At 43.0% G+C, this 25778-nt stretch overlaps 1 protein-coding gene across 6 annotated transcripts in view; it reads left to right on the top strand.

Moving 5' to 3' along the window:
* The window catches only part of rapgef6 (Rap guanine nucleotide exchange factor (GEF) 6), a 101963-nt gene extending 83904 nt beyond the window's left edge, over positions 1-18059 (top strand). For 4 of the 6 annotated variants that reach the window (XM_028421126.1, XM_028421128.1, XM_028421123.1 and 1 more), the window contains 14 exons: positions 3141-3381; positions 5913-6080; positions 6175-6390; positions 8042-8253; positions 8719-8842; positions 10233-10256; positions 11319-11539; positions 11910-12083; positions 12168-12314; positions 12418-12537; positions 13826-14120; positions 15195-15739; positions 16537-16887; positions 17408-18059. In XM_028421126.1, the coding sequence (XP_028276927.1) occupies positions 3141-3381; positions 5913-6080; positions 6175-6390; positions 8042-8253; positions 8719-8842; positions 10233-10256; positions 11319-11539; positions 11910-12083; positions 12168-12314; positions 12418-12537; positions 13826-14120; positions 15195-15739; positions 16537-16887; positions 17408-17430 (2861 nt within the window). In that variant the 3' untranslated portion in view covers positions 17431-18059. The remainder of the gene's footprint in view (positions 1-3140; positions 3382-5912; positions 6081-6174; positions 6391-8041; positions 8254-8718; positions 8843-10232; positions 10257-11318; positions 11540-11909; positions 12084-12167; positions 12315-12417; positions 12538-13825; positions 14121-15194; positions 15740-16536; positions 16888-17407) is intronic. The other 2 variants (XM_028421124.1, XM_028421125.1) reach the window with 2 other exon arrangements.
* The last annotated feature ends 7719 nt before the right edge of the window (positions 18060-25778 follow it).

Below are 25778 nucleotides of genomic sequence, written 5' to 3'. Positions count from 1 at the left end.
TTGTTATAGCTTTAATAAGGCTTTATGGTTTCATCATGTATTGGACCACTTGTTGTAGGGCATTATTGCTGCATCAGGACAGGAGAGTGTCGCCGTAGTCATTACTGTTATTCATGTTATCCAAATGTCTGTGGAGCGAAAACATTTTTTATATTCTCTTGTTGAAGTCTTTGCGATTGTCCATGGTTTTATTTCTACCGCCTCTATAACAGTTTATAACAGCACTTAAGAATTATAATGGGAGTAGTCATCAGTCACATCCCTTTTTGCCTGTTTCACCAGCCTCAGTTGTTTGGGAAGTGGAGCATGAACGTTTCATTGGAGATGGAGTACATGTGTTTTTTTCAGTGGCTGCTGTTTATGCTTGTGTAAAGCCAAACTCTCAGATCTTCTGTGTTTCTTTTTTTTCTCATATCATCTCTCTTTCTCTCTCTCTCTCTCTCTCGCTCCGTCCTCGGCCTTCCTCTGTCTCCTCTTGCATCTCTCTTGCTGTGATTTTAAACAGATGTTCTGGTGTCGACATGTTGAGTCATATACTCTGCCTCTCTGGTTTCCCATGAGCTACAGACTACTTTTCTGGTCTTCTCCTTTTTTTTTTTCTCTCCTCTGTCATGATGTTTCCAACCACTGTGTCTCTTTGCTCTCTTCCCTCCCACACTCTCTTTCACTCGTAATTACTGTGTATTTTTTTCTCTTTTTCTTCTTTGCTTGCCAAGCACTGGGACTCTACTGTAAGTATAAATATATTAAGTAAATATTCCCCCTGCATCTTCTTATTGTTCTTTAATTCATAACCTATTTCCCACATTAATCTTTCCATCTCTGCATCTTCGAGCTGCTTTCCTTTACATTTATAGGTTTTTCCACTTGTCGTCTGTCATTGTGAGAACTTGAATGTCAGAATAAAGACAGCTTAAAGACAGTCCATTTTAAGTTACCTTAGTGGTTGAGTAATCGCATTTGTAAGATTGATTTCCTCTCAGTTGAACATAGACACTGACACACCCTCCAGCCTTGAAGACTGAAATTAATGAGCATGAAGAAATGTGGAACGTAGTATATCCGCATTGGCTACAAAGATATAACAGTGTGTTATCCGTGAGGACATAAGCTTAATGTTCAGGAATTAAACACCCCCCTTAACAATTACAAGACATTTTTTCATTACATTTTATTTATTGCATCCCCAGTGGTGTTTTAACCACCGCTACTCTACTCTCAGAACCTGGAGCCCTCGCGCCCAGCCCTTCTCAGCAGCTCTGGCTGCTTTCACAAGTGATTTACGCCCTCTCACTGTATGATGGAGTGACTGGGAAAAGCTTTGGCAAACAGTAGAAAGGAGAGCGAGAAGGAGTAGGAGGAGGAGGAGGAGTCTTGTGGGAAGTGTGTAGCCCTCTTAGTTAGTGCTGTGTTTGCAGAAACCCATGAAGAGTGTTTTTTTTTCCTATGTAGAAATCTTCTTTGGCCTCAGTCCATAAATAAACCTTCCAGTGTTGATGAGAATGAATGATACTTTATTAAAGATGATAATTGATTGGGAGTTTGGCTGGGTGGGCAGCGATTGCCCTCCTGCGCACAGGTCAGGTCCCGTCTTAGCCAGAGGATTAAACATGATGATGATTAAGCCCCCCTGGATATGATAGCCAGCTATTTATCTGAGGGCTTCCCACACTCCAATCACAAATCACTGCTAATGAGACACAAAGCGTTTAGCTCCTTCCAGTCAGCCCGCTCTGACCACCAGCCTGCACATTAACAGAGATGCTCTCTTCCAACACAGAGGGAGGAAGGACACTGCACACTTTAAACTTACTGTGTTTCTCTGCGTATCTCCATCTGAAGTCAATAATTATTTGACTGACACACAAAGCACATGTGTCATGTGATAGAAATCAATACGCTTGCAGTCCATAAAGAGGTCATTCATTTTCAAGAGGGGCTGGCAGCATGAAAACATCAATATATACTCATTCTAAGAAGAGTAATAACAAAACAGGAAGGAACATTTTGGACAAAGCAGAAAAACATCTGGAAGCTTGTTTTTTACATCAACCGATCGCTATTTATATCCATTCAAGGTGCATACATTTCATTAAAGATTCAATGTGGTGCCTTTCTATACAGAGGGTTGTCGTTTTTCTGTCCAGAAAAACTTGCATTCTTTCGTTAATTTAGCATATGGACATCACATTTTAGTGTTGGTGTCCACCATCTCCAGACACTGCTGCCGTCCTATGTGTCATGTTATACCTGCGGACACTGGAAGGTTTCAAGTGAACCCCTTTAAATGTCATGTAACAGTAGATGTTTAAATAAAAAAACTGAAAATCCAAACTCAGTCTAACTCGATATGAATCCTTTATACAAACACAGACACACATGCAGCTCCATAAACAAACAGAGGTGATTGAGTATCAGCCTTCACTCTAATAATATTGTTATTGGCTTTGCCTTCAGCCATTTGTTGGTGGTTATTGTGCTGCGCTGCTGCTGCAATAATGATAATAACGCTGCTGCAGCCATTGTCATCTAAATACACTTAAAGTCACAGACACATCACAGATCCATTTTAATAAGGATGAAAGTAATAACCTGTTTGAACAAAGTCATCAGTCCCGCACACCTTCATGATCTCCCTCCATTTCCAGCCATGATATCGGTTCGTGATCAAACTAAACACACACTGGCGCTGCATGACATCTTCATCTGATTGTTGGACTCTCTCTCTCTTTCTCTCCTTGTCGCTGTGCAGCGGTCATAACTCATTCTTTTAAAGCTCTTTGGCTGCCTGTGGCTAATGGGCCATACCCTCTTCCTTACTCAAACACAGAGATCTTTAATGCAGTATTTCACTCAGGGGGAACATTTCTATTATTTAACACACGTTGCACAGCGTGAGTCGCGGGCAGCTGCTCCAGCATCAGCAGCAGGAATCTGTAGTCACTACCAACATTAAAGCCTTCATTTCCCATTCAGAGGACAGGTCTACTCTTTATGACGATCACATTACTCAAAAAAAATTATCAGAAAACTCCTTAAAGATTAAGGTCTTTGGGACTTTATTACATCACGTTGACTTCTCATTCAACCCTAATTAGTCACTAACCATTCCTCTTTTTTCTTTGTCGTCCACTCTTAAGACATCCCAGACCAGGTCATTCGGGTGTTTAAGGCCGACCAGCAGAGCTGCTACATCATCATCAGTAAGGACACCACTGCCAAAGATGTTGTCGCCCACACTGTCAACGAGTTTGGCCTCCTTGCGGGACCAGAAACCTACTCCCTGTGTGAGGTGTCAGTCAGCCCAGAGGGAGTCATAAAGCAGCGCCGCCTCCCTGACCAACTGTCCAAACTGGCTGATCGGATACAGCTCAACGGCAGGTAAGAAATGTTTATCAGAGGGTGTTCTAAAGGAAACTTTTAGAGGTGCTTGTGCAGCTCACAACAATACTATACTAAATCAGAAAGCAGCAGTAATTTGCTGAGAATCACCTTTAATCGAAAACATCATGGAAATGTACTCATACTCAAACCTCAGTGGGGACTCTTGTACAGAGAGCAGCTGGATATGAAACAAAGGATTCGAGAATTTATACAGACCATTGTCGTGTTGAAGGCCTGGAGCCACAGTGGTTAGACTCAAAGCCAAGAAGTCTCAGTCGTGGGATTTCTTCCTTCTATCTTTTTCTGATTGTTTTTGGCATGGTTCACACAGCTGGTTTAACCAATCAGCAAGCTACTGCAGGAAACCACAGTACCCCCAGCTATGGAACTTCTTATTGCTTGAAGTCATCTGCCAACGATTTTTTGGAAAATGTCTTTCCAAACCATTTCAAACATGTTTTTTTTTTTTTTTTTTTTTTTTTTTTTAACTTATGGCTGTGATGGTAGCAGGATGCACAAGACTACTGTACATGCCATGGGGAGTGTGACACCAGGAACATCTGGGTCTTGGCATTCATGTTGTGGTTACTTTTACACGTTTGCTTCAGTTTGTGGGAATGTATTGATTGAATTCCTCTAAAGAAGTAGTTCTCTGTGCTGCTCCTGAGGATACAGGACACTACTTTCAGATGTATTTCATTCGCTTGCCATTGCTTGGCTGTGTGGCTTGAATGAAAACCAGCAGGACTCCAGGTGCTGAGCAGCAGTCAGAAGTCAGAACCACTGTCCTAGTTTAGTGGAATGATAAATTAAGTGTTGCAACCCTCTTAAAAAGTGCTGTTTTTTGTTGTTGTTGCTACAAGCTGCAGTTTAGTTTAGTTTACACTGAATGGCTGGCTAAGTGCTGCAGTGATATGTTAATGTGCACTTTGTTGTGGACACAATGAAAAAGATTCAGCTTCACTTAGCCTTCATTAGATGTTTTCTTTTTGAGGTTTAAAGTCTTAGCTCTTCTTCTTGATGTCAGACGCGTTCCCTTTTAAGATGAAAGTTAGAAAGACTTGAAGGATAATTTGACTGCGGCCGTAAAGGCTCCCTTAAAAATCGCTCCTCCGTCCGTGTTTCACAGTTTTTTTCTCTCCTCTCCCTCCTCATCTCCTGCGGTCCCTCGCCGGTCCCCTCCCAACTAGGCTAGCATGAATTTTTCATCCTCTGTCAGGGGCGGAGGCCTCTGCAGACAGCATGGCACGCCTGGAATTATTCATACACACACACGGAGGCACGTACAAAGATATAGATACAGACAATCACCTATTTATACACAGTCAGCCTTCTGTAGACATTTAGTGCTGCTTTTATACACATACATTATTGGTGCACTTACTGACATTTTGACAATCCACATACTGTGAATATACAGAACCTTGTGCCCTGTCAGCAGGATGAACATGCAGTGTATTTATTTTTTAAGGAGCAGTATGTCTGCCTTCTCTGTGTCTCTTCCGCCATGCAGCTGGATTGACAGAAGGTCTACAAAGGGGCCAAGCCAATAGCAAGTCTTGTTCAGGCTGCCAAAATACATATAGATGCAGTGAAGGGATCCTAATCACAGATACACACTCCCACACACAATGCCAGCGGCCATTTGCAATGGCTCTCATCCAGTGACATTGCCTCATCCAGTTCTATTTAGCAACGCTTTGTCCATCATTAATTTAGACTCCACCATTCCCTCTGTCTCCTTTTTCACTTCATTATGACTCTTCCTCTCTTGTCTCCTCATTTTTCTATCTCCTATACATTTTCAGCATCTTAATTTGTCTTAAATTTGTATATTTAAATAAAGACTTTGCTTTCTCATCACTCCTCTCTCCAGCCTCTTTTGGCAGAGCACAGTTCAGATTTATATCCATGCCAGCACTGCACCCCTGAGGGTTGCCCGCTGTTGATCCATAATGCTCTGATGTTCTGCATTCCTATATGACCACATTACAGCTCCATTAGAGTGAAAGTGAGGGGGTGGGGTTAGATTTATAAAACCATAGCACATAACAAGGTAAGAGAGATGCTGCTACTCCCAGCACCTGTTGTCTTTCTTACCTAACTTTCTTGTTTCTAAAGTATGGCCGTCATCTATCAGTACCAACAGTATTTTTAACTGAGACAGAAAATGTGCCTCTTGAAAGTGAAATGTGAAAAACAGGAGTTTGAAGTAGAACAGGGGAGTTAAGAAACTGGTTCATGTCCACCCACTTGTCTCTCTCTGCAGCCTGTATCAAAGCACCTGAGGATACTGCAGGCCTAAAATCTGCTGTGCTAAAAATACAGTACACTTGTAAAAAAAACCTTATATATCAGGTATTCTTATGTAATTATTGCTAGTTCTCTCCCATTCTGAAGAATCAAAGTCAGCTTCCTGTCTCTTGTGAAAATGTGGCAGCGTGTCTGGTGTAGTGTTCCTCATACACCTTTGTGACTGTTGCATAAGTCACATCTAATCCTTTCAACACCTGCTCTCCTCCCTCCAGGTACTACCTGAAGAACAACATGGAGACAGAGACTCTTTGCTCAGATGAGGACGCCCAGGACCTCCTTAGAGAGAGTCAGATCACTCTGCTTCAACTTAGTACCATGGAGGTGGCTGCACAGCTCTCTATGAGAGACTTCGAACTCTTCAGAAACATCGAGTCCACAGAGTATGTAGAGACACGAAAGAAAATATGACTACGTAATGGTATATTGAAAAGCTCTGATAGTGAATGCTGTTTTTTTTAACTTCCCTGTTTTTAGGTATGTGGATGACTTATTTAAACTGGACTCCTCTGTGGGAAGTGGCAATCTGAAGCAGTTTGAGGAAATGATAAACCAGGAGACCTTCTGGGTCGCAACAGAGATCCTAAAGGAGCCCAACGCCCTGAAGAGGATGAAGACCATCAAACACTTCATCAAGATTGCCCTGCACTGCAGAGAGTGCAAAAATTTCAACTCCATGTTCGCTATCATCAGGTGGGTTTCTCATATTAAATGCAGTGACACACTGTTACAGTGCATTGTTTTTTATTCTTTTACATTCTGCCTCGGCTAGAGAGAGAGAGGATTGTCCATATGTGATGACAGCTAGTTTTTCTTCTGCTGACAGCATGAGTGCCAAATGAGCTTTGGCGGCTGTTGTCTTTCCCCTCAGGAGAGCGGACCTTGTCGTCATGCTCATTCACTGAATCAGCCCCGATTTAACCAAACCACACACAGTCTGCCTCTGCAACCTTAAAGCATTTAAAACAAGAGTCCCACAGCAACAGTTACTGTTACTGTTTGTTGAGATTGCCCACTCCCTCTGGCCTCTGTGTTTTGGCTCTCGATGGCTGTTAAACTGACGACGTGTTGGTGTAAATGGTAAACCTAAAGGGTAAAAGCTTAGATGAAAAGGGATTGTGTTTGAATCCACCAGGCAGCTGAGAGTGTGTGGAATTTATTAAGAGGTAATAATAGCTTGATTCAGGACCTTTCAAAACAAAAGTTCATGGTGCAGTGAGATGAGATAAAATGATCTAAACATATACATTACATACTGCATTGTTATTGTGTCTTGCTGTTGCAAAAGAAAGCTGGACTCAGGGACCTCTATTACCTCAGGATCAGATAAGAATGCAGGGACCACCTTAGGGCCTTCACAATTTCAGATATTTAATTTCCTCCAGGCCCCCTGAGGGTCTGGAGTCTGGAAGCTGTGGTCCACCTTCCCCGCCTTATAATCTGCAGTGTTCTTTTCCAGGACCACTGCTGCTTTTAACTGTATTTGTTCATGTAATTTTCATTTTTGTACCAGCAGTGCTGAGAAACAGGTGTGTAATGCTGCAGCCAAATCATTGGTGATATTTATTTTTTGTTATTTTTTTGGCCATTTATTGATTCTTATTAAGAAACACCTAGCCCGGCCTGGTTTACAATACAGTGTGCCCCTTTAAATCTACAGGAAATATGCTATGTTCTGCAATATTGCTGCAGCATAAATTAAATATTAAATAAATAAATTTTTATTTTTATTAAATAAACCTTGTTGCTTGAAGGCAGTACTGCAAAGACTACCATTATAGCTCATAAAAAATAAATGCTAGCATCTCTCTCATTCAGTACTAAGCTGTTATGTTGGACAGCACCTATGCTGTCCACTTCCAATCTGGACTGTCAGTTTAAGGAGCTCAGCAGTATGTTCTATCTCTGTTAGCTGCTGTAAAAGGCACTTCAGAGCACAAGTGTCTGACCTCCTTGTCCCCTTTACACTTCTACTCACAGCAGGGCATCTTTGCACATATGGCTCTGATGCATAACCTGCTTGATGACAGGGGCACGGCTGCTGCCGTGCGTGTTTCCCGCACAGTGAGCCTCACCTTGTCTGAAATAAAGGGTTATTCTACTGGTGGTGAATGAAAGAAGAATGCAGGGTGCACCAGTCATTGTTATCACTTGTCTAAATGAGTCAGATGAGTGCAGAGCTGAACTTTGGCTCAAAAAAAGGAATTCTGCTGCATGGTGTAAAAATATTCTGCTTCTTCCTTCTTCATTTTCACCTCTACCCCTCGCCTCACTTCTTCCCACCACAACTCATTTATCTCTGCCTGCCTGCTCCCCTTCTCCACGCCCTCCTCTCCTCACACAGCGGGCTGAACTTGGCACCGGTGGCTCGACTGCGCAGCTCCTGGGAAAAACTGCCCAGTAAGTACGAGAAGCTGTTCGGGGACCTGCAGGACGTCTTCGATCCGTCAAGGAACATGGCCAAGTACCGCAACGTGCTAAGCAGCCAGAGCATGCAGCCACCTATCATCCCTCTGTTCCCAGTGGTCAAGAAGGACCTCACGTTCTTACATGAAGGTAAAAGACTCTCTGATATCATTCTGTTCAGTCTCTTACTTCCTGTGTTGTGTTTAAAGCTAATGTCAGGCTCACTTCTGCTTAAGGCTTCCCCATCTTGCTTGTTTGACAAACTGCACTGTGTCAAGTCACAACTACACAAACAGACTTCTCCTTGTCCTGCTTTGTCCTAATGTTAGAATTTAAAACAGAAAGCTCCCCTAATTGTGTAAATTTAAAAACAATCTTAAAAACTGCCCAGTATGACAAAATAGAAAAAAAAGAAAGACACTACTTTGATCTCCTGGAGTAAAAACAAAAAAGAGGCCAGAATAAGGAGATTTTTTTTTTGCCTTTGAAGAAAGGACTATGAAATATTGCATCGAATTGCGTGTTGCAAATGTCCCAAAATATAAATCATTTGTCTCTATTACAGTGTTGGCAGACGACTTCAGAGGTTTTGTGAATGTGTGATTGTCCTTCCAGGTAATGACTCCAGTGTGGACGGCCTGGTGAACTTTGAGAAGCTGAGAATGATCGCCAAGGAGATCAGACATGTAGTGAGGATGACCTCAGCCAACATGGACCCCGCCCTCATGTTCAGACAGAGGTTGGTTGTTATGATGTCACAAGCTTTCCTTTTTTTTTTTTTAATTCATTGCTGCTGTTGAAGCCAGATTCTCAAACAGGGGAAACTGTAGGTTGAAGCAGCCATTCAGTTTGTTTCAGTATGTAATTGTAAAATTTATAAAGCTACAGTGCAGAGCCTTTTCATTTAAACAAGTGTGTCTGCATCTGGGCAATAGTGGCACAGCTGAAGAGGGGGGAAACCGTAACAATGGAGCAAGCATGACAGGTTAAAAAACTCAACACAAGTACAGAAGGAACAGTTCCAAGAAAACGTTTCATTCTGTATGTAGGGTTAAAATAATAGCTAAAAACTCCAAATATCATGTAAGTACCGGCCTGTTAAGGACAGGTAAGTTCATTGTTATTTGCTATGTTCAGTATACTATATAACTGTTATGTCTCTCAGGTTACCAACCACTTCATGTGGAATGGTGTAAATCAAAATGCACCTACTACAAATACGAACACGTTTAGATAAAAGTTCTGCTCTATTTCTTTAAGAAATTATTCTTATTAGGGAAACATGCAGGTTCATGCTCAGACACAGTGCCCAGTACATTTTCATATTGTGATAAGCTCCAGTCGATTTACAGTCAACAGTTCAACCAGAGTGGTCATGGTTTAGTACAAAATTAGCGACTTCCTTCACCTTGTTGTATCTTTGAGACTACCTCTTCCTGTTTCCTATAAGACAGACAGCAGCATTCTCAGAAAGAGAACACAGAAAAACCAGTACTGCAAAGTAGATTCCAGTTTTTTTTTTTTTTTAACTTTACTCCGTTGCTACAAATGCTGGCAAAAAGGGAATCACAACACCATCCCACCACCTGCCAACCTGGATCCTTCACTAGCAGGATCAGGCACACACTCAAGGCCTTGGTCCAATCAATTCCCATTCATTTCCTGTGCAGTTCATAGCTCTTGGTGTTTGGACTCCTCTGCTGGTTTGCAACCACCCGAGGACACAGGGCTTGACTGGATTGACGTGAACTGGAAGTGGAATTGATGCCAGCCGCAGTGTGTAGTTTGTCAGTTTTTGTGTGTGTTTGTACATCACAGTCTGTCACTGCTGCAGTGCATGACTGCCCCCTGCTGGCACTCCCTTTGTACAACAAGACATCAGAGAAGACACTTTAATTCTACACATAGTAATCCTGTTTCAACATCATACCACACAATACAAGGCCATAGCACACACTCTTCAAGTGGATATAGGGAGATGTCCTATGCCTGGTGTTTTCTCATCTCCAGTCATTTCCTGTTTGTTTGTGGTGGCATGACGTCTTACATAGTCTTGTCACCTCAACCCTCCCCCAACCCGTGAACTTGTCTTTAAGTCACGCTTCAATCTTCACGCCTCTTGCTTGCAGGAAGAAGAGGTGGAAGAGTTTAGGGTAAGTTTGTCCTGGTTGCCTGGTTTCACCCTGTTCTGGATCAGCATCATTTTTTTTAAACCACCCTGCATCCCCTACAGCTGTCATAAACTCTGCATGTCTCCCTTGTTACTTTATCTGAGTGTACCTGCGTGTCTGCCTGTGCTTCTGTGTGATTAACTCGACCATTTGCAGTGCTCATTGACACAAGCCATCCTGAAGTCCCTCATTGACACATTAAATGTCTGCTCTGTTCATCAGAATGTACATTTGAGTCATATAGTAGCTTGAAATGATACTTTTTGTTCACACCAAGCGGTTCTAAAAGAAACCAAAGATCTCAACATTCATTTTGCGTCCTCTGGAGCTTCATTAAAATAAAAAAGCTGAGCTGGCTTATTTGCCATAATGTCATACCATAGATGGTGGAAAATGGAGGTGAATGTTCCTTCATAGGGTTTTTGGTGTCAAAGAGTTGTTATAACAAGGGCACTCAGTGTCAGTTAAAAAAGTTGCTACTGCTACTAAATACCCCTCTAAGTTGGACCTGTTTGTCCACTATTGTTATGAAAGTCTTTAATCAGCTATGAAACTTAAAAGCCTCCAAATAAAGGCAAAGTAAATCAAATGTATAGGTACTATTTGACTCAGGTTTGGTGTTCACATCTGCATCCTGCCATCCTACTCCCTGTATCCAACATTGGCCATCTTTTTGTTTCCTAACCCTTTTTGCCTCCATCTGACAGAATGTTCTGCTGTTCTGTGCTGTGACAGCATGAGGGCACACTGGGGAGTGCTGCCTCCCTCCCAGTTGCATGGTCCTTTTTTTAAAATGCTACGCTGCAACTTAAAGACAGTAGAGTAGAGGAAAAAGATAGTAGTCCTTCCTGTTTGGTGATTGTACTGATTTCTGTCTTTATACTTCCATGTGCATTTCTACTCTTCTTCCTTTTCTATCTCTGCTGTTTCTTCCTCCCTCCTCACCTTCTCTCATCTCTTCTTCTTCTTCTTCCTCTCTGTGTGTCCTCGTTGTCTTTTACCTTTCCTTCCTTCTATCCTCTTCCTCCTACTCCTTCTCATCAGGTCTTTGAGTCAAGGCAGCACCAACTCCAACATGCTGGATGTGCAAGGTGGAGCCCATAAGAAACGAGTCCGTCGCAGCTCCCTCCTCAACGCTAAGAAGCTGTATGAAGATGCTCAGATGGCCAGAAAGGTGAAGCAGTATCTGTCTAACCTGACGGTGGAGATAGATGAGGAGAAGCACCAAATCATGTCTCTGCAGTGTGAGCCAGCATACAACACCTGTGAGTACCACATAAGATGAGACCAATTTCCTACCTTTACCAGTAAATAAAATGTGTACAAAAGTTGAAATGTTATCCTTTCCTGGTGTACATGGAGCTGCGTCTGTACCTGAAAGAAATGTGTTCAGATGTCAGATTTGGTTTAAAATGATTAACGATTGTGTATTATTGGCATGCACTGCCCCCTAGTGTGAATTTTATTATACAGTTGTAATGTGGCATATCTGTATAGAGGTGTTGTTGCCTTTTTTCTGTCACCTTGTTTATCGTACCTAAAGTAGTTCAACAATTTTTATATGTACGTAAAGATATATATGTTTTCAAATGGCCCCAACTTTGTATGCCTCTTAATGGCTTCTTGTGATTGTAGTGTCGAAGAACTTAAGCGAGAGGCGATCCACAAAGTCCGACATGTCTCCGGTGACTCTGCGGTCGGCTCTGCCTTCAGGAAAAACACAGAACCGGGTTTCACAGGTCCTTCAGGTCCAGGTCCCACTGAACCCTCTACGGAAGAAAAGCACTGCCAAGGACATAGGCTTATCTAGTGAGTGAAGTGTATGTGGTTATTTGTGAAGGAAAAGTGTGTTGTTATTATTGCAGGTGTGTCACTGATTGTTTCTTGTTTCAGACTCAAACTCTCCCCAGGTGGTGAAGAAGCCTCCAGTGACTTCCTCAGAGGATTGGAGTGCCAAGAGACCATCTGATGACACCGTCTCCACCATCTCCTCCCTTCACTCCAGTCCCACGGTGTCCCCTCAGGGCTCCCCACGCAAAGGTAAGCAGCAGAAACTCTGATTTTTCACACCGTGTGTGTTTTTATGCAGTTAATATTTGGACATATACACTGAATCTGACACCATGGGATTTTGTTTTTTCAGTGGGAGGCGTGGCCAAATCCCAGAACTCCAGCCAGATGAACTTGTCAGGATCTTCGTCATCTTTGACCAGTGACGCCAGCACAAAAGCTGGCACCATCAGCCTGCGCGGCTATGGCATAGGTGGGGCACTCCTTCACAAGAGGATCCTTATGATGACCAGACAGCAAAGCCGAGAGAGCAGCAGGGACAGAGAGACAGAGCCGCAGGAGAAAAGAATTAAGTTAGAGATGGTGCATGAGGAGACAGAGGAAGCTCAGGGAGGCAATATTGCATCAGAGCAAAGGAGGGGAAGACCTGAGAAGCAGAACAACCAGTGTGCACGAATAGAGGCAGACATGATGCCACTGAGGTTAAGAGCAGGAAGCCCAGAGACACACACAGCGAGGTCCCTGGTCCATGTACACAATCCAACCCTTTCACCTGTTTCCATACCCCAAATTATGCAACCCAGACCCCCAGAGTCACCCATCAGAAAGAGGCTCATGTCCCCACTCAGGATACTGAGGGGAAGGAGTGCATCAAGGGAGAGGCCATGTGTGAACCGTAAGGAGGAAGCAGGAGAGATTATGCCCTCCTCACCTCAGGATGAGACAGAAGGGCAGGCAGAGCAGAGGGCCAGGAGGTCGGTCAGCCCCAACCCCTTCCTCTGGCTGTGCAGAGACAAGCAAAATAGAAAGACTGTCTGACAGAGTGCCGAGCCTGTTGTAGACAAAACTGAAGTTAAGGAGGACCGTGCACTAGATGATCAGTTACATTTATTGAGAATTTCACCTGTGAAGTGTTATTCGAAGATGATTACGTGACACAGATTTGAAGAAGTGTATTACAGCATATAGAAAAGCATTCCAGCAATTTCTCTGCATGTGTTCTAGAGTGACTAAACAGCCAAAATATGTTACATCTACTCTGACTTTTTATTCACAAAATGATCATCCAATGTTCAACGCCATGTTTGTCTGGTTCCCCTCCAGTAACAGTTGGTTCGTTCCTGTAGGTTTCTGTAACAGTTTGAGTTTAAGCTGTGACTCCCAATATTACAGAAATATACAATATAATAAATATCATTTCTACACAATTCTCTGTTTGTGTAACTTCACATTGTAGAATACAGGTTTGGAATAGCCCAGATCATTGACAGACCTCTTGGTATATGTCAGCCTTGCAGTAAAGCCATGTGATTAAAAGAGCCAGCGAAACATCAGATTGCCCCCCCCCCCCCCCCCCCTTATAGGTACAACTTGTGACTCTTGTCTCAGTTTTTGTCATCTTTAAGAGGCAGGGTGATGTGAAAGGGAAAAAATGGCAGGAGGTGATAATCTTGTCTCCGTCTTTCTTCATGCATTGCTTTCTCTCAGTACTAATAATATGTTGTTTAAATGTAAACATGTGAAATATTTCCTCTGTCCAGGTTATGCACTCCTTCCAGCCGGTAAAGCAGACAACCTGTCGGACTCCAGTCACAGCGAGATCTCTTCCCGCTCCAGTATCTGTTCAGTCGACTCTGTACCAGCACCTGGGCTCGAAGACCGATGCAATAGCAGCAACAGGACCTGTGCTACTCCTTCAACTACTACTGCCACTATCGCTCCTGCCGCTGCCGCTGCTGCTACTTCTACTGCTGCTACACCGGCTGTTCCAGTTGCTGAGAGCTCAGCGGCAACACATGCACATGTAAATGCTGATTACAGCCAGCCCAGCACAAGGTAACTAGCTTCAGTTCAGCAGTGGTTCAGTTAAATAATTTAGGCCTATAAAGTGCTTTTATTTTGAAAATCATAATTGAATGGGAAGTGATGCCTCTGGAGTTGTGATGACACACAAACCAGAGACCCAGAGACACATCCCAAACATTGCTCATCCTCCAACATGACCACAAAGGCACCACACGTGTACTGCCCGCCTCACCTTTCCCCCAGCCGGATTCCAATTATGTCCTCCCCCCATTAAAAATATCTCCGAACAGGAAGCCATAAAACACAGCAGGCTTTTATTAGACTCCTGCTTTTACGGCACTCGTCTTTCCTCTTTTTCTCCGTTAACAACGTACCTGTTTTTCACACAGGCCGCTTTTTAATCTGGCTGAGTAAACAACATGGGCTTTTTACTGTCTGCTGTTTGTTTATTGTTCCTCCATGATCAGGCCATTCTGTCTCATAAACAGGAGACTTGAAAATAACCCAGCTCCCTTCTCTGATATTATATTGCCCCTGCAGCCTCGCTGTATAATGGCGGCCTGTTTTATGAAATATATATTCAGTTTCATTGAGTGGCTTGTTTGTCCAGTAAAACTGTCAGTGAATCAAAATGCTGGTTTATAAAAAAGCTCAGGGGAAAACTTTTTTATTTATCAGGCAGATGTCAAATGTTTAGACTTTTCCTTACATACATGGCTCATATTTCACTGTGGAACATCAGAGAGATGGAGAATATAGTGACAACAATAGGTCTGATCTGTGTCACGTTGAACTTTAACCTCTTTTTTTTAACCTTCTGTTGTTGGTGACTCTCTGACCCATATATCCTCCAGCCGATAATTACTGAACCTCCTCCTTCGCCCTGTTCTCTCTCCCTGTCTCTTCATCATCAGTTCATTTCTTGTCTCCACCTTTACCCTCCACGGTTTGATATTGTGCTACACAGGTTTTACGCTCCCTCTCCGCTCTACACTGATCTTACCATCACAATAAATGTCACTACAGGCCACAGGAAAAAAAAGAATATTAGATTTAGGGGTGAACTGTTCCTTTAATTAACGTCTTTTGTGTCTTTATCTACAGTAGTTCTTCATTACCCGCCCAAAGACACGTGACGCGAGCCTCCACCTTCACCTCCTCCATCTCCACGGAGGAGCTGACCCCAGACCACACCTCTCTGGACTCAGTGGCCGACAGCGGCCGCGGCAGCTGGACCTCCTGCTCCTCCAACTCACACGACTCCTTCCAGAGCCTCCCTACTTCCTCCTGTCGACCCTGGGACCATGGCATCCATGGCCACCCGCTGTGTCTCCCGCACACGCACTTGGGCAGCTTCAAGCACACGCAGCTGTCCAGGCCCATAGCAGAGGTCGAGGCTGCCGGCGCTCCGGCGTGGGCGAACGAGGACGCCACCAAGCAGCACTCCAGAGACACAGAGCTGTCAAGTCAGCTGCGGCAGAGCTGGGCATCATCCGGCTCGCTGTCAGACACCTACGAGGGCAATTACAGCACGATAAAGCGGAGAAACACCTCGGAGCACCCCTCCTCACCGGCCAACGAGGATGGAGGGCAAAGCACAGACCCCGCCTACAAAACGGTGACATCAAGCACAGACAAGGGCCTCATAGGTGAGGGGTCAAATTGCTAGTGTGATTCCCTATAGCAGTGGTCGGGGCTTTGCTTGTACAGATATATACATAGACCTCAGCTTGTGCTCAACAATGCTGAGTATCAAATGGGTTTTTATGTTGGACTTACATGCATACATATTGTCAAGCTGACAAATGCTACACACCGGCATCACTTAGATCTCATGCTAAGATCCCAAACATCCTCGCTGTTGGCAAAACGGATCATCAGCCAGAGTGTAAATATGTATTTTAGATCTGAATATTTTAGGAGGATGAGACTTTTAGATTTTTTGTAGTAAAAGAGGAGGTCAAGCCCACAACCAAATCAATCTATTATTAGATAAGCTCTGAGAATCGATCAATCGTTTAAGTCTGCATTTTTTTCTGCCTGCATCACTAAAAATGAACACTTAAATTGTAATTTATATAAAATGTATGTTTTCCACAGTTTTACTAAACGATTGATCGATTCATCTGTGAAACTGTCAGATTAATTATTACTGAAAACAGATGCGACCCTAGTTCTGTCTGTATCTGCTGCTGCAGCCATCCATCTCATCGGTTGTGCGTTTTTCTTTTAATTTTTGACACATTTTGGTGCATGTGCTGTGTAGTTGTCTGTTGTGTTAGAGAAACATCACCTTGATTTAATTTTTTCCATTATTTTCTTTTGTTTCACAAAAAAAAAACCCCGACGCACCTCCTCTCCTCCCCTCCCCATCACTTCCCTCTTTTCTTTGCTCCATCCCTCCCTCCCTCCCTCCCCTTTCTTTTCGATCTTCACCTCCATCCAGTGTACTGTATCACCTCCCCCGCCAAGGATGAGCGTTACCGAGCTCCTCCTCCCACCCCTCCAGGCTACCAGGGTCTGGCTCTGGGGGATCTCGGCCTCACAGACGGAGTAGTAGGTGCCCCGGGAGGTCTCGTCCCTAGGCCTCCTCACCTCAAACCTCCGGACTACAGTGTGGCCCTGCAGAGGAGCAAACTCATGCAGAGCCCCGGAGCGGCTGGCAGTCTAGCTGAGGCACGGCGGCTGGCTGGTAGCCTTTACCTCCAAGATGCTCGGACGGCTGGCTCCACGCAGGGCCACTCCAGACCGCCGAGCATTTGCCTCCCACAACAGGATCTGGCTGACAGTGAGGATGGTAGGTCAAACAAACCATCACAGAGAAGCACGTCAAGATATTTTACATGCTCAGGTGCAGTAACGTGTTGACCCTCAGTCACGGTCTGCTTTCACTGAGGAAAAGCCAGTCCATTAATAACCCATGCTGGCAAGCTCATTCGCCAATAAAAGGAATTATTATGTCTCTCCGATCAAACCAGTGCATAAAGTGGACACACTTCTCTCAGCTGCACACAGTCCAAGTGTACTTAGTTTAGCTGTTATGTCATAACACTGCCTGAAGGGGGAGACAGAAGTTATCAATGGGACTTGAGACTGGCAAAAAAAACTACTTTCTCTTAATTTTCTCTCTTTACAGTTCCAGACACAGAAGTTATTAATGATATTTTTTGGATTTATAATAACGCACTGATTCGAATTCAACACATTTTAAATGTTTAAATGTTTCAGTTGTTTTAAATTGATCTTTAGATTAACCTTATAGCTTTGACCTCTGCCTGACTTCCTGTTAACCATTGTTCCTCTTCTTCTTTTTCCAGATGAACAAGTATCAGCGGTGTAAAGACGCTTACACACACAAACACATACACACACTCGTCCTCACACGCGGACCATGTCGTGTTGATCAGGCTTTGGACTTTATCTAGCGGCCTGATGTCATCACATTGTCAGAGCACATTTTCCATATCCCGCCCTTGGGGTGTAGGTCACATGACCTCTCTCCTCTCACCCCTCTTTTTTAACCCATTTCACAAAAAAGGATTTTAAAAAAACATTTTTAAAAACTCTACCCAAACCAGAAGGAGCGGTGTGATGGGATCATATCGCTGGGAGGGAAAGAAAAAAAAAAAAAAAAGAAGGAAAGAGCGACGGTTAACGACGCCTGGTGAGAAGCCTCCTTTGGAAACAGACCACCATGTACCTCCATTTTGCGCGCCAAGCTCTCTTGTCTAAAGGTGTTTCATAATGTTTTTAAAATGTTGTACAGTGATTTTATTTTTCTTTTCTTTTTGTAAAGAGATTTTTTTCAGTTGCATCTCTGAGCTTTGCAATGTGAGAATAGTGAGGAGGAGGAGGAGCAGCAGAGAAAGGGACAGGAAGGCGGGAGTTCTCAAAAGAATGTAGATTAATAAACAAAACAAGAAACATGAGGTTTTGATGGGCCTCTGTTAAACCCTGGCACTGATTTAAAGGAAGGGTAGGAGACTTCATTCTGATGCACTTTTTGTTAAATTAGTGTAACTTCTCTTTACAATCCGATAGCAGTTTTGCATTAAAACGAAGAATATGAATCATCTGTGGAAGCTATAAAACGCTAAAAACATCAGCCAATCCTATGAGGCGCCCCTGCTGGTTGTCACTCTCTTCCTGCTCTGCGCGCACCAGAGAGGTACGTGCATGATGGCCGAAGTCACAGACTGGTTGGGAGCCGTGGCTTCGGGGTGAGCTCTGAGAGAAAGGGGCGTGTGTTTACTTTCAAAATCTCCTACCCTACCTTTAAAAAAAAAATTACAGAAATAAGAGCAGTTAACACAAAAACGGCTACAGTACTCACACTTCAGACTGCAGCGGAGGTCAGGGAAATCCCCCAGGAGCCTCCTCAGGAGGGTTAAAAAAAAAAAAAGGAGAAAGCACGTCTGTTTGTGTTTAGCACTTATTGTACTTTGCTGAGCTTTATAGAAAAAAAGTCAAACAGCATCTCTCAGGCAGTTTGTGTGTCTCTCCGCTCTCCACACACACACCTACACCTCTTAATGCTCGTTCAGTCTGACGTGAGGTACTTTTAGCGGCATGCTGCCTCCTGGATGTTCTATAAAAAAACCTGTATTCTAACTTGTTTTTAATGAGCTGAAGAACAAACGCCTTGCTGCTTCCAGTACAGTAAAACACGTGTCGTTATTATATTGCAGCAGCTATGATAAAATGATAAATTAGTACAGGATGTGCATGCGTACACACACACAGACACAGCAAAATCTTAGCTGTTGTGACAAAGGACAGTGTTTACACCAATGCTTACACAGTTTGTTTACAGTGTTTATTAGACTAGTTGTCTATGGAATTACAAGCTGAAGCGCTCCAGGTTGAGTTGACCTTGTAAATTTGTTTATAATGCAGCAGGAATATGCAGATGCAGCATAAACCTTTGACTTCACGCTCACAGCGTACCTCCCTCATCTCATCTTATTTAAAAAGAACGAGCAGCAAAACAAACCGGTTCCGAACGCCTGGCTCGCATCTCCATTCCACCGATGTTTTGTAGAATATTTAAAGGATGTGCTTGAAAAATGTGTTTTTTTGTATTGAAAGTGGAATGTGTGTGTGTGTGTGTGTCTGCAGTTCTGGCAGGAGTGTAACTGGAATTCTTCTTCTTCTCCTGCTGTTGGTCTCACGCCGCTCTGTGACGCTTCTTTTTTTTTATTTTGTTTGTGCCACACGAAGACTTGAAATGATTGATGCTAATATATACAAGGCATATATATGAATATATATTTTTGTTGTTTCTTTGCCATAAATTAACTGATCATGTATAGATGAGAGAAGAGAGTCCTCTATAAAGGCTATTTTTGAATATTTTGTTATAAGAAATAAGGTTGTGATTGCCCTGTTTTTACGTTTTTTTTGGGCAGGAGTCTTTCTTTTTTGACGCGTTTTCTCCCCTCATTCTCTGTTGTTGTTGTTGTTGTTGCCATTTCTGCTCTTTGAGTGTAATTGCTGCTGTGTGTTGGGATGTGGCAGCGTGTGTGTGTGGGATTATATTATCGGTTGGGATCATCATGGCATCTCTAATAATAATAATAAATCAGGCCACCTAAGAAAAGGCTTCTCCAGCACCGGCCCTTTCTGAGTGTGCAGTTTTGCTTTGATTGCTTCTGCCTGCAGAACGCTGCGAGTCTCCTGCCGCCGGTTTTCACGGCGTGAGTTCATTTAAGAGTGGATGATTGAAAGGAGTTTTTTGATGCCATTACGCCCCCTGTCTGTTTGGATCCAACAGAACGAACCCTGCCTCCCTCTCAGCTCTGTCAACTCAGCAGGACTTTGAACTTGCAGCCTTTTCTCCTCGCTGTACTCGTCTGATGGATTTCACTCCATCGCTCGAGAGGTTTTTTTTATGAGTCATGAGTATTCACTGTGACCCTCGTCCAGTCCCTTTTTCTTTTTTTTAAAAAAAAAAAAACAACAGTAGAACGTTTGAAACAGACCGAGTGTCTCTTATTTTTGCACAACCATAGTCCTCAGACTCTTTACCGCAAAGCAGTATTAATGTGTTTTAGGTGGCTTTATGCTGCTTCTGATAGTTTACTGAGATTATATGAACGGTCAGGGGTTCAGGTGTTTCACCCTAAAATTAAACTCAGCCTTTCCGCAGAAAGTTTTCACATGCTCATAACTCCAAATGGTATTTAATTCTGGGCTAACCTTCACTCAGTAGTTTACTTCCCTTCCTCCACATACAGTATAGGCGTATGTGTCCTGACTCTGAGCACAACATCATGACATAAAAACTGGAGACACCTCCTTCACCTTTCTGATTGTAATTAGCCCCCCCTCCCCTCCTGCCATCATATTATCTGGAATGCAATAAGAGAGATGTGAATGTGTGTGTGTGTGTGTGTTATTTTTAATGTTAAACATCTTTTGGCATTACAGCAGAAATGCACAACAATAAGCTTAAATGTGGTGTGTGAGCTGCACAATCTGTACAAAGAGGTATTAACTCGGTCTGTGGCTTCAAGTTTGCTTTCGTCTCACACTTCTAGCTGTTGTAACTTATGTCTTTTAGAAAGACAAAAACATGATTTTGCTTGTTACGCTTTTTATGTATTTTTTACGAGTGATTGTAAATAGTTGTTATATTTTTGTTGAAGAGAATGTTTAAAAAAAAAAGGAAAAAAAAGCCTTTTATTTCTCTGAGTCTACTGATATGAATTTGGACAATGAATAAACTGTAAAGCAGGAAGTATCCGGTGTCTTTATTGTTTGAGTCCTATGGCTACATGTGCTGAAGACTGTGAAAACAGTGTGAGCGCACTCTGCTGGACGAATTACGTCAGGACACAGCAACTAAAGCCGCATTTGTACGTTTGTTTCTATATTTGCATGTATAAATATGAGCCATATTTATTTACGGTATTCAAGAAGATGATCCGATATTACACATGTGTGAGCAGCAGAAGTACATGAACCTCAAGGATTAGCAGTTCTCTCTTCATCCATGGCTCTGAAGATTTTTTCAGCCTGAACTAAGAATCCCTGACGTCCATTTTGAAAAAAACAACACTTTTTTTTTTTTTTTTTTTTTTAAGAATTTACCTTTTTGATCGCAGGCTAAAGCAAGCTGTGTTGTTGTCGACACTGTCTCCACCTTCTGCTGCCTTCAGCACTATGAGATCTGATCAGAGCATCACACTGTGCTCAAGGTTATGTTCCCTTTATTACTCATTAAAGGTTTACTGTCACACAGAGAGAGGGGCATGCTGGTTGACCTGTGTGTGTGTGTGTGTGTGTGTGTGTGTGTGTGTGTGTGTGTGTGTGTGTGTGTCTGCACTAGACTGCAATGCTTTCTCTTGCAGATGGCTGCAGGCTGAACTTAACAGCACACCACACTGCAGACTCACAGCTGACGGGTCAGAAAGGAGAATTCAAAAAAATTGATGCGATAAAGTTTTATTTATTTTTTTCAAATTAAACGCCTTCATGAAAGAAGGTACGTAAGTATGGAGCCAAATCGGGGGTTGAACCTGAAGAAACAAAATGTGAAAACTAAGAATCCCAGTTTCAGGTTTTATTGTTTGAATGAATTTTATTTTTTCACGTGAACAAAACTTCTGACCCTGATTTGGCTCCATACATAAGTATGTTTTAATAGGGAAGCCAACAAAGACTTACACAAGTGTGTAAACTATTGCACAATCTGACTTTGGGTCCTTTTGAACTGCTTCTTAAAGACACTTTGTTCTTTTGCTGCTGTAAAGTAAGAGCGATGTTTAATAGAGACGGGTCAGGGTGGAGGGGTGGAGGCATGTTAACCACCATGTTCAAAGAGCTGGTCTCTCCACTTCAGAGAGAATATTCCACAGCGACGAGAGAAGTGGAAGTTCAGCTCAGAGAGGGAAAGGAGTCGGTGAAATTACACATAGCTTCAATTATACATCACAAAGAGCCCTGCTGGATGGCAAAGGAAGGAAATGTGGAAAAACGGGGTCTTGTAATATGTTATGTGCGGCCTGCATGCACGAGTGTGTGTGTGAGAGTGTGTGTGTGTCACACCTCGCCTCTGTTTTGACTTTGAAGTTGTGACTTTGTCAGGAGCAGAAGCCGAGAGCAGGAGGTGGAAAAAAAACTGGAACTTTACCACCTGAGGGCTGCGCGCACACACACACACACACACACACACACACAGGGGGGTTGGCTTTTAGCATATTCCTGTCTAAATGAAAATTTGTGAAGCAAAACAGTTTGGAAAATATTCTGTCACCTGTACAGTCTCAGCGCCGCCCTTGAGCGTGTACAGTATGTGTGAGTGGGCCTTTGCTGTCACACAACTGAAAAATAAGGCGGTTGTGGGTCATTAACTTTTCACGTCTTTGTTTTCTGTCAAACCGGAACTTCAGACATTTATTAACGGACAAAAATTTGTCAGTCGGCCTTCTGGCTTTCTCACTTTCACCCCCCCCAATATGTAATGTATATTTTCTATACAAAGAAAGAGCAATAATCCCCTACACCCTGACTATGTACCATGTTTGTGTAGTTTGTATGCACTGAAGGCAGCCATGTTGCCATGTTACAGGTAGTTTTGCCACTCAGTCCAATGGAGAGACGTCTGCACATAGCCTCTATTCAAAGCTGCAGTGGGCGCAGACCCAGGGCGCCATGATTGTAATGGAGAAGGTTGTAACTATAACTTTCCATTGTTGTAACATTGTATTATTTTTATATCCGTTGGAGGAAAACTTTACTTTTTGTTCTCTTTCTGTCCAGGTCAAAGGTCAGTTAGTGATCAACAACACTGCCTGAGGAGAGGTGATGCACTGCAGGGTCAGTTTGACTTCTAATTCTTCACCTGTTCTGCACCATGTTTTTACAGTCAGTAGACAGAAGAACGAAGTTTCAACTTTACCTGAACAAACATCATTTCGGCACTGTTACCTCTTCTATGTGAGATTCTGCTTAATTAGCAGCTTCTGCTTGTTGTTCACCTGTCAGATCCCTTCTAAAAAACATCAACAGGGTGTTGAATCATCTGAGTTTTCTGTTTTACACTTGACTCGTTAGTTTGTCAGCAGTGCTGGTGTAAGCCGATCATCACACTTAATAACAGTCACAGTTCATAATGTCAGTAGTATGCATGTTTTTTTCTGTGTTTTGCAGGACTCTTTCTGGAGCGTCTGCAGGGCACCGAGTCGCTTGCTGAGGTGACCCTCCGCAGGGCTGCTCCGGCTATTTGTCACCGCTCCTCAAGGCTTCCTGCAGCTTGTAAAAAGGTTGAGGTCAGCGTCCTTGCATCTCAGTGTCCTTAACAGTGTCAGCAGTGCAGCACAGATAAATGACCTGACAAGCCCACCAAATGTAACCTGATGTTCAAAAGGCCACAGGTAATCCGTCAAAGTCCCCTCTTCATTCTTATTCTCTTTACCTTTTTTTATAAAAAAGACATTTGGGTGTGTTTTGTTCATTTATAGCTGCGCTAGATGGGACATTGAGTCAGAGGTTTCCTTTGATTTTAATCATTATTTTTAATAGTAAAGTATAATATTAGACCCTGGGGACACATAAGAAATGCCAAGTTGTCAGTGTTCTAATATATACATATGATCACCTTGTGATGTAGTATATATTCAGGTCAATCTGTGCTGTTATCATCTAAATAATCGACCCCTGTGTTGAAAATATCACATAAAATGTCAAAGCTGATGAGAACATCAACAACATCAGGTGGTAACGTCACACAACAGAGCTACAGAGAGACCATATCTGTCTGCTGCTGTTCCTCTGATGACCATTAGGGGGCAGTGCTGCATCATAAGAAACACTGTGTGAAAAGCTCTACTTCTGCTCTACCTCAGGCAAGATTTGTAAAAGGAAAGAAAAAAGAGTATTTGGGGAGCACATTTCCCCCCTGAGGATGGCCGTCCTATTAAAGTGCAAATGACCAACACGTTGTCCGTGTTGGAACGATGCAGTCCTGGCCTGGTGGAGGTGATGATGATTTTATCTTTCTCTTTGTGTAAAAAGTCTCCACTCATCCAGTAATTTCTACAACAGCTTCCACACTGATACTCAATTGTCGTTGGTTTTGTGCATTACATTATTGTAGCTGTGCAGTGTGTGTGTGTGTGTGTGTGTGTGTGTGTGTGTGTGTGTGTGTAGAAAAGACAGACAGTCATTAAGGAGAGTAATATCTTCTCCCTGACTGCAGGAGAAGCAGTTGTGGCTGCACAGAAGTGCGTCATCATCATCACTGTTGAATATCATCCTCATTATAATAAAATGTTCTATATATATATATATATATATATATATATATATATATATATATATATATATATATATATATATATATATATATATATATAGAACATTTTATATAGAACCTTTAGAAGAAATGAATGGTGATGGGTGAAGGGAAATGGAGAGAAGAAATGTTAAAGGAAAGGAGTTGATTTGTGCATGCATTTCTGTGTGTCGTAGAGGGATGGTGAGGTCTAAAGCAGAACTTAAAGGGTAGAAGACTCTGCTTGACTGTGCTCACCCCCCCCCCTAAGAGCCAATCACCTGCTTTATAAAAACATCTGAACCAGGAAGTCTGGACTTGTTAGACTAAAATGACTGCCTGAGGGGCTGCACAGCGGCAAAAACCTGCCTTTAGAGGGACTTTAATATTTCTGCAATTCAAATAAAAACCTGTCTTCTGCTTATAGGACACTGAGGACTTTTACATGTATCTTCACAGAAGCAGCATTCTAAGTAGGAGGAGAGACAAGAAGAAGGAGCTTCAGTAGAATGAGAGGAGGAGGAAAGAGAAAGAGAGGGAAAGTCTGAGTACCCCCCACTGTGGAAACTGGGGAAATGCTGCAGAGAAATATAGGAGAGAGGGAGATGATGGGGGGTACTTAGTAGGAGGCCCCTGCTTTGAACTAGATGTCAGGAAAGAGAGAAGGAGAGGGTGGACGAAGGAGGAGAGGAGAGGAGAGGAGAGGAGAGGAGAGGAGAGGAGAGGAGAGGAGAGGAGAGGAGAGGAGAGGAGAGGAGAGGAGAGGAGAGGAGAGGAGAGCGAAGGTCTGACCTCCTCTGGTGCTGCTGAGCTGCAGCCAGGTCTTTGATCCTGCACTTCATTTAACTCCACTGTAGGAGACCCTCCCAGTCTGATGCACGGGATTAAAGGTCCATTCCAGAGTTTATTTGACGTATAAATTATTATTCACACAGATTCACAGAGGAGTTGAGACTGGCCTCCACTGCACTGCATTTTACAACTTGTGACTTCATCCAGGCTGCGTCAGGCCGTGCGACGTCTGCAGGTGAGGCTGCAGCTTCTCTTCTAACTCACAGCTGTCATAGTGGCAACATATGCTAATGTGTCTCATTATATCTTTTGTCTTCGACAACCATTAGCACACAGTGAGGCGGCTGCAACGGGAAAACGTGTTATCAATCATGTCTTCCAGAAGAAGCTCAGACAGTCTTAAAAGCTTTATATTTGCTGTTTTTGAGGTGAGCCCTGGGCATCGGGTTTACCAAGGTGTGTTCTGGGATGCAAAGGCAGTGCTGCCATCCTCCCTAATCACCTTATCAGGCAACCTCAGATTACTACGCACCTCTCTCATTAAGATAAATAGGGAGCTGACTAAATGACATTTTGGTAGTGCGTAAATGTAGTTTGTTGAAAAAAAAAAAAAAACTTTA

The sequence above is a fragment of the Parambassis ranga genome, chromosome 14 (genome assembly GCF_900634625.1).
Source record: "Parambassis ranga chromosome 14, fParRan2.1, whole genome shotgun sequence".
NCBI classification, from domain to species: Eukaryota; Metazoa; Chordata; class Actinopteri; family Ambassidae; genus Parambassis; species Parambassis ranga.
This window is presented reverse-complemented; position numbering and strand designations above follow the sequence as displayed.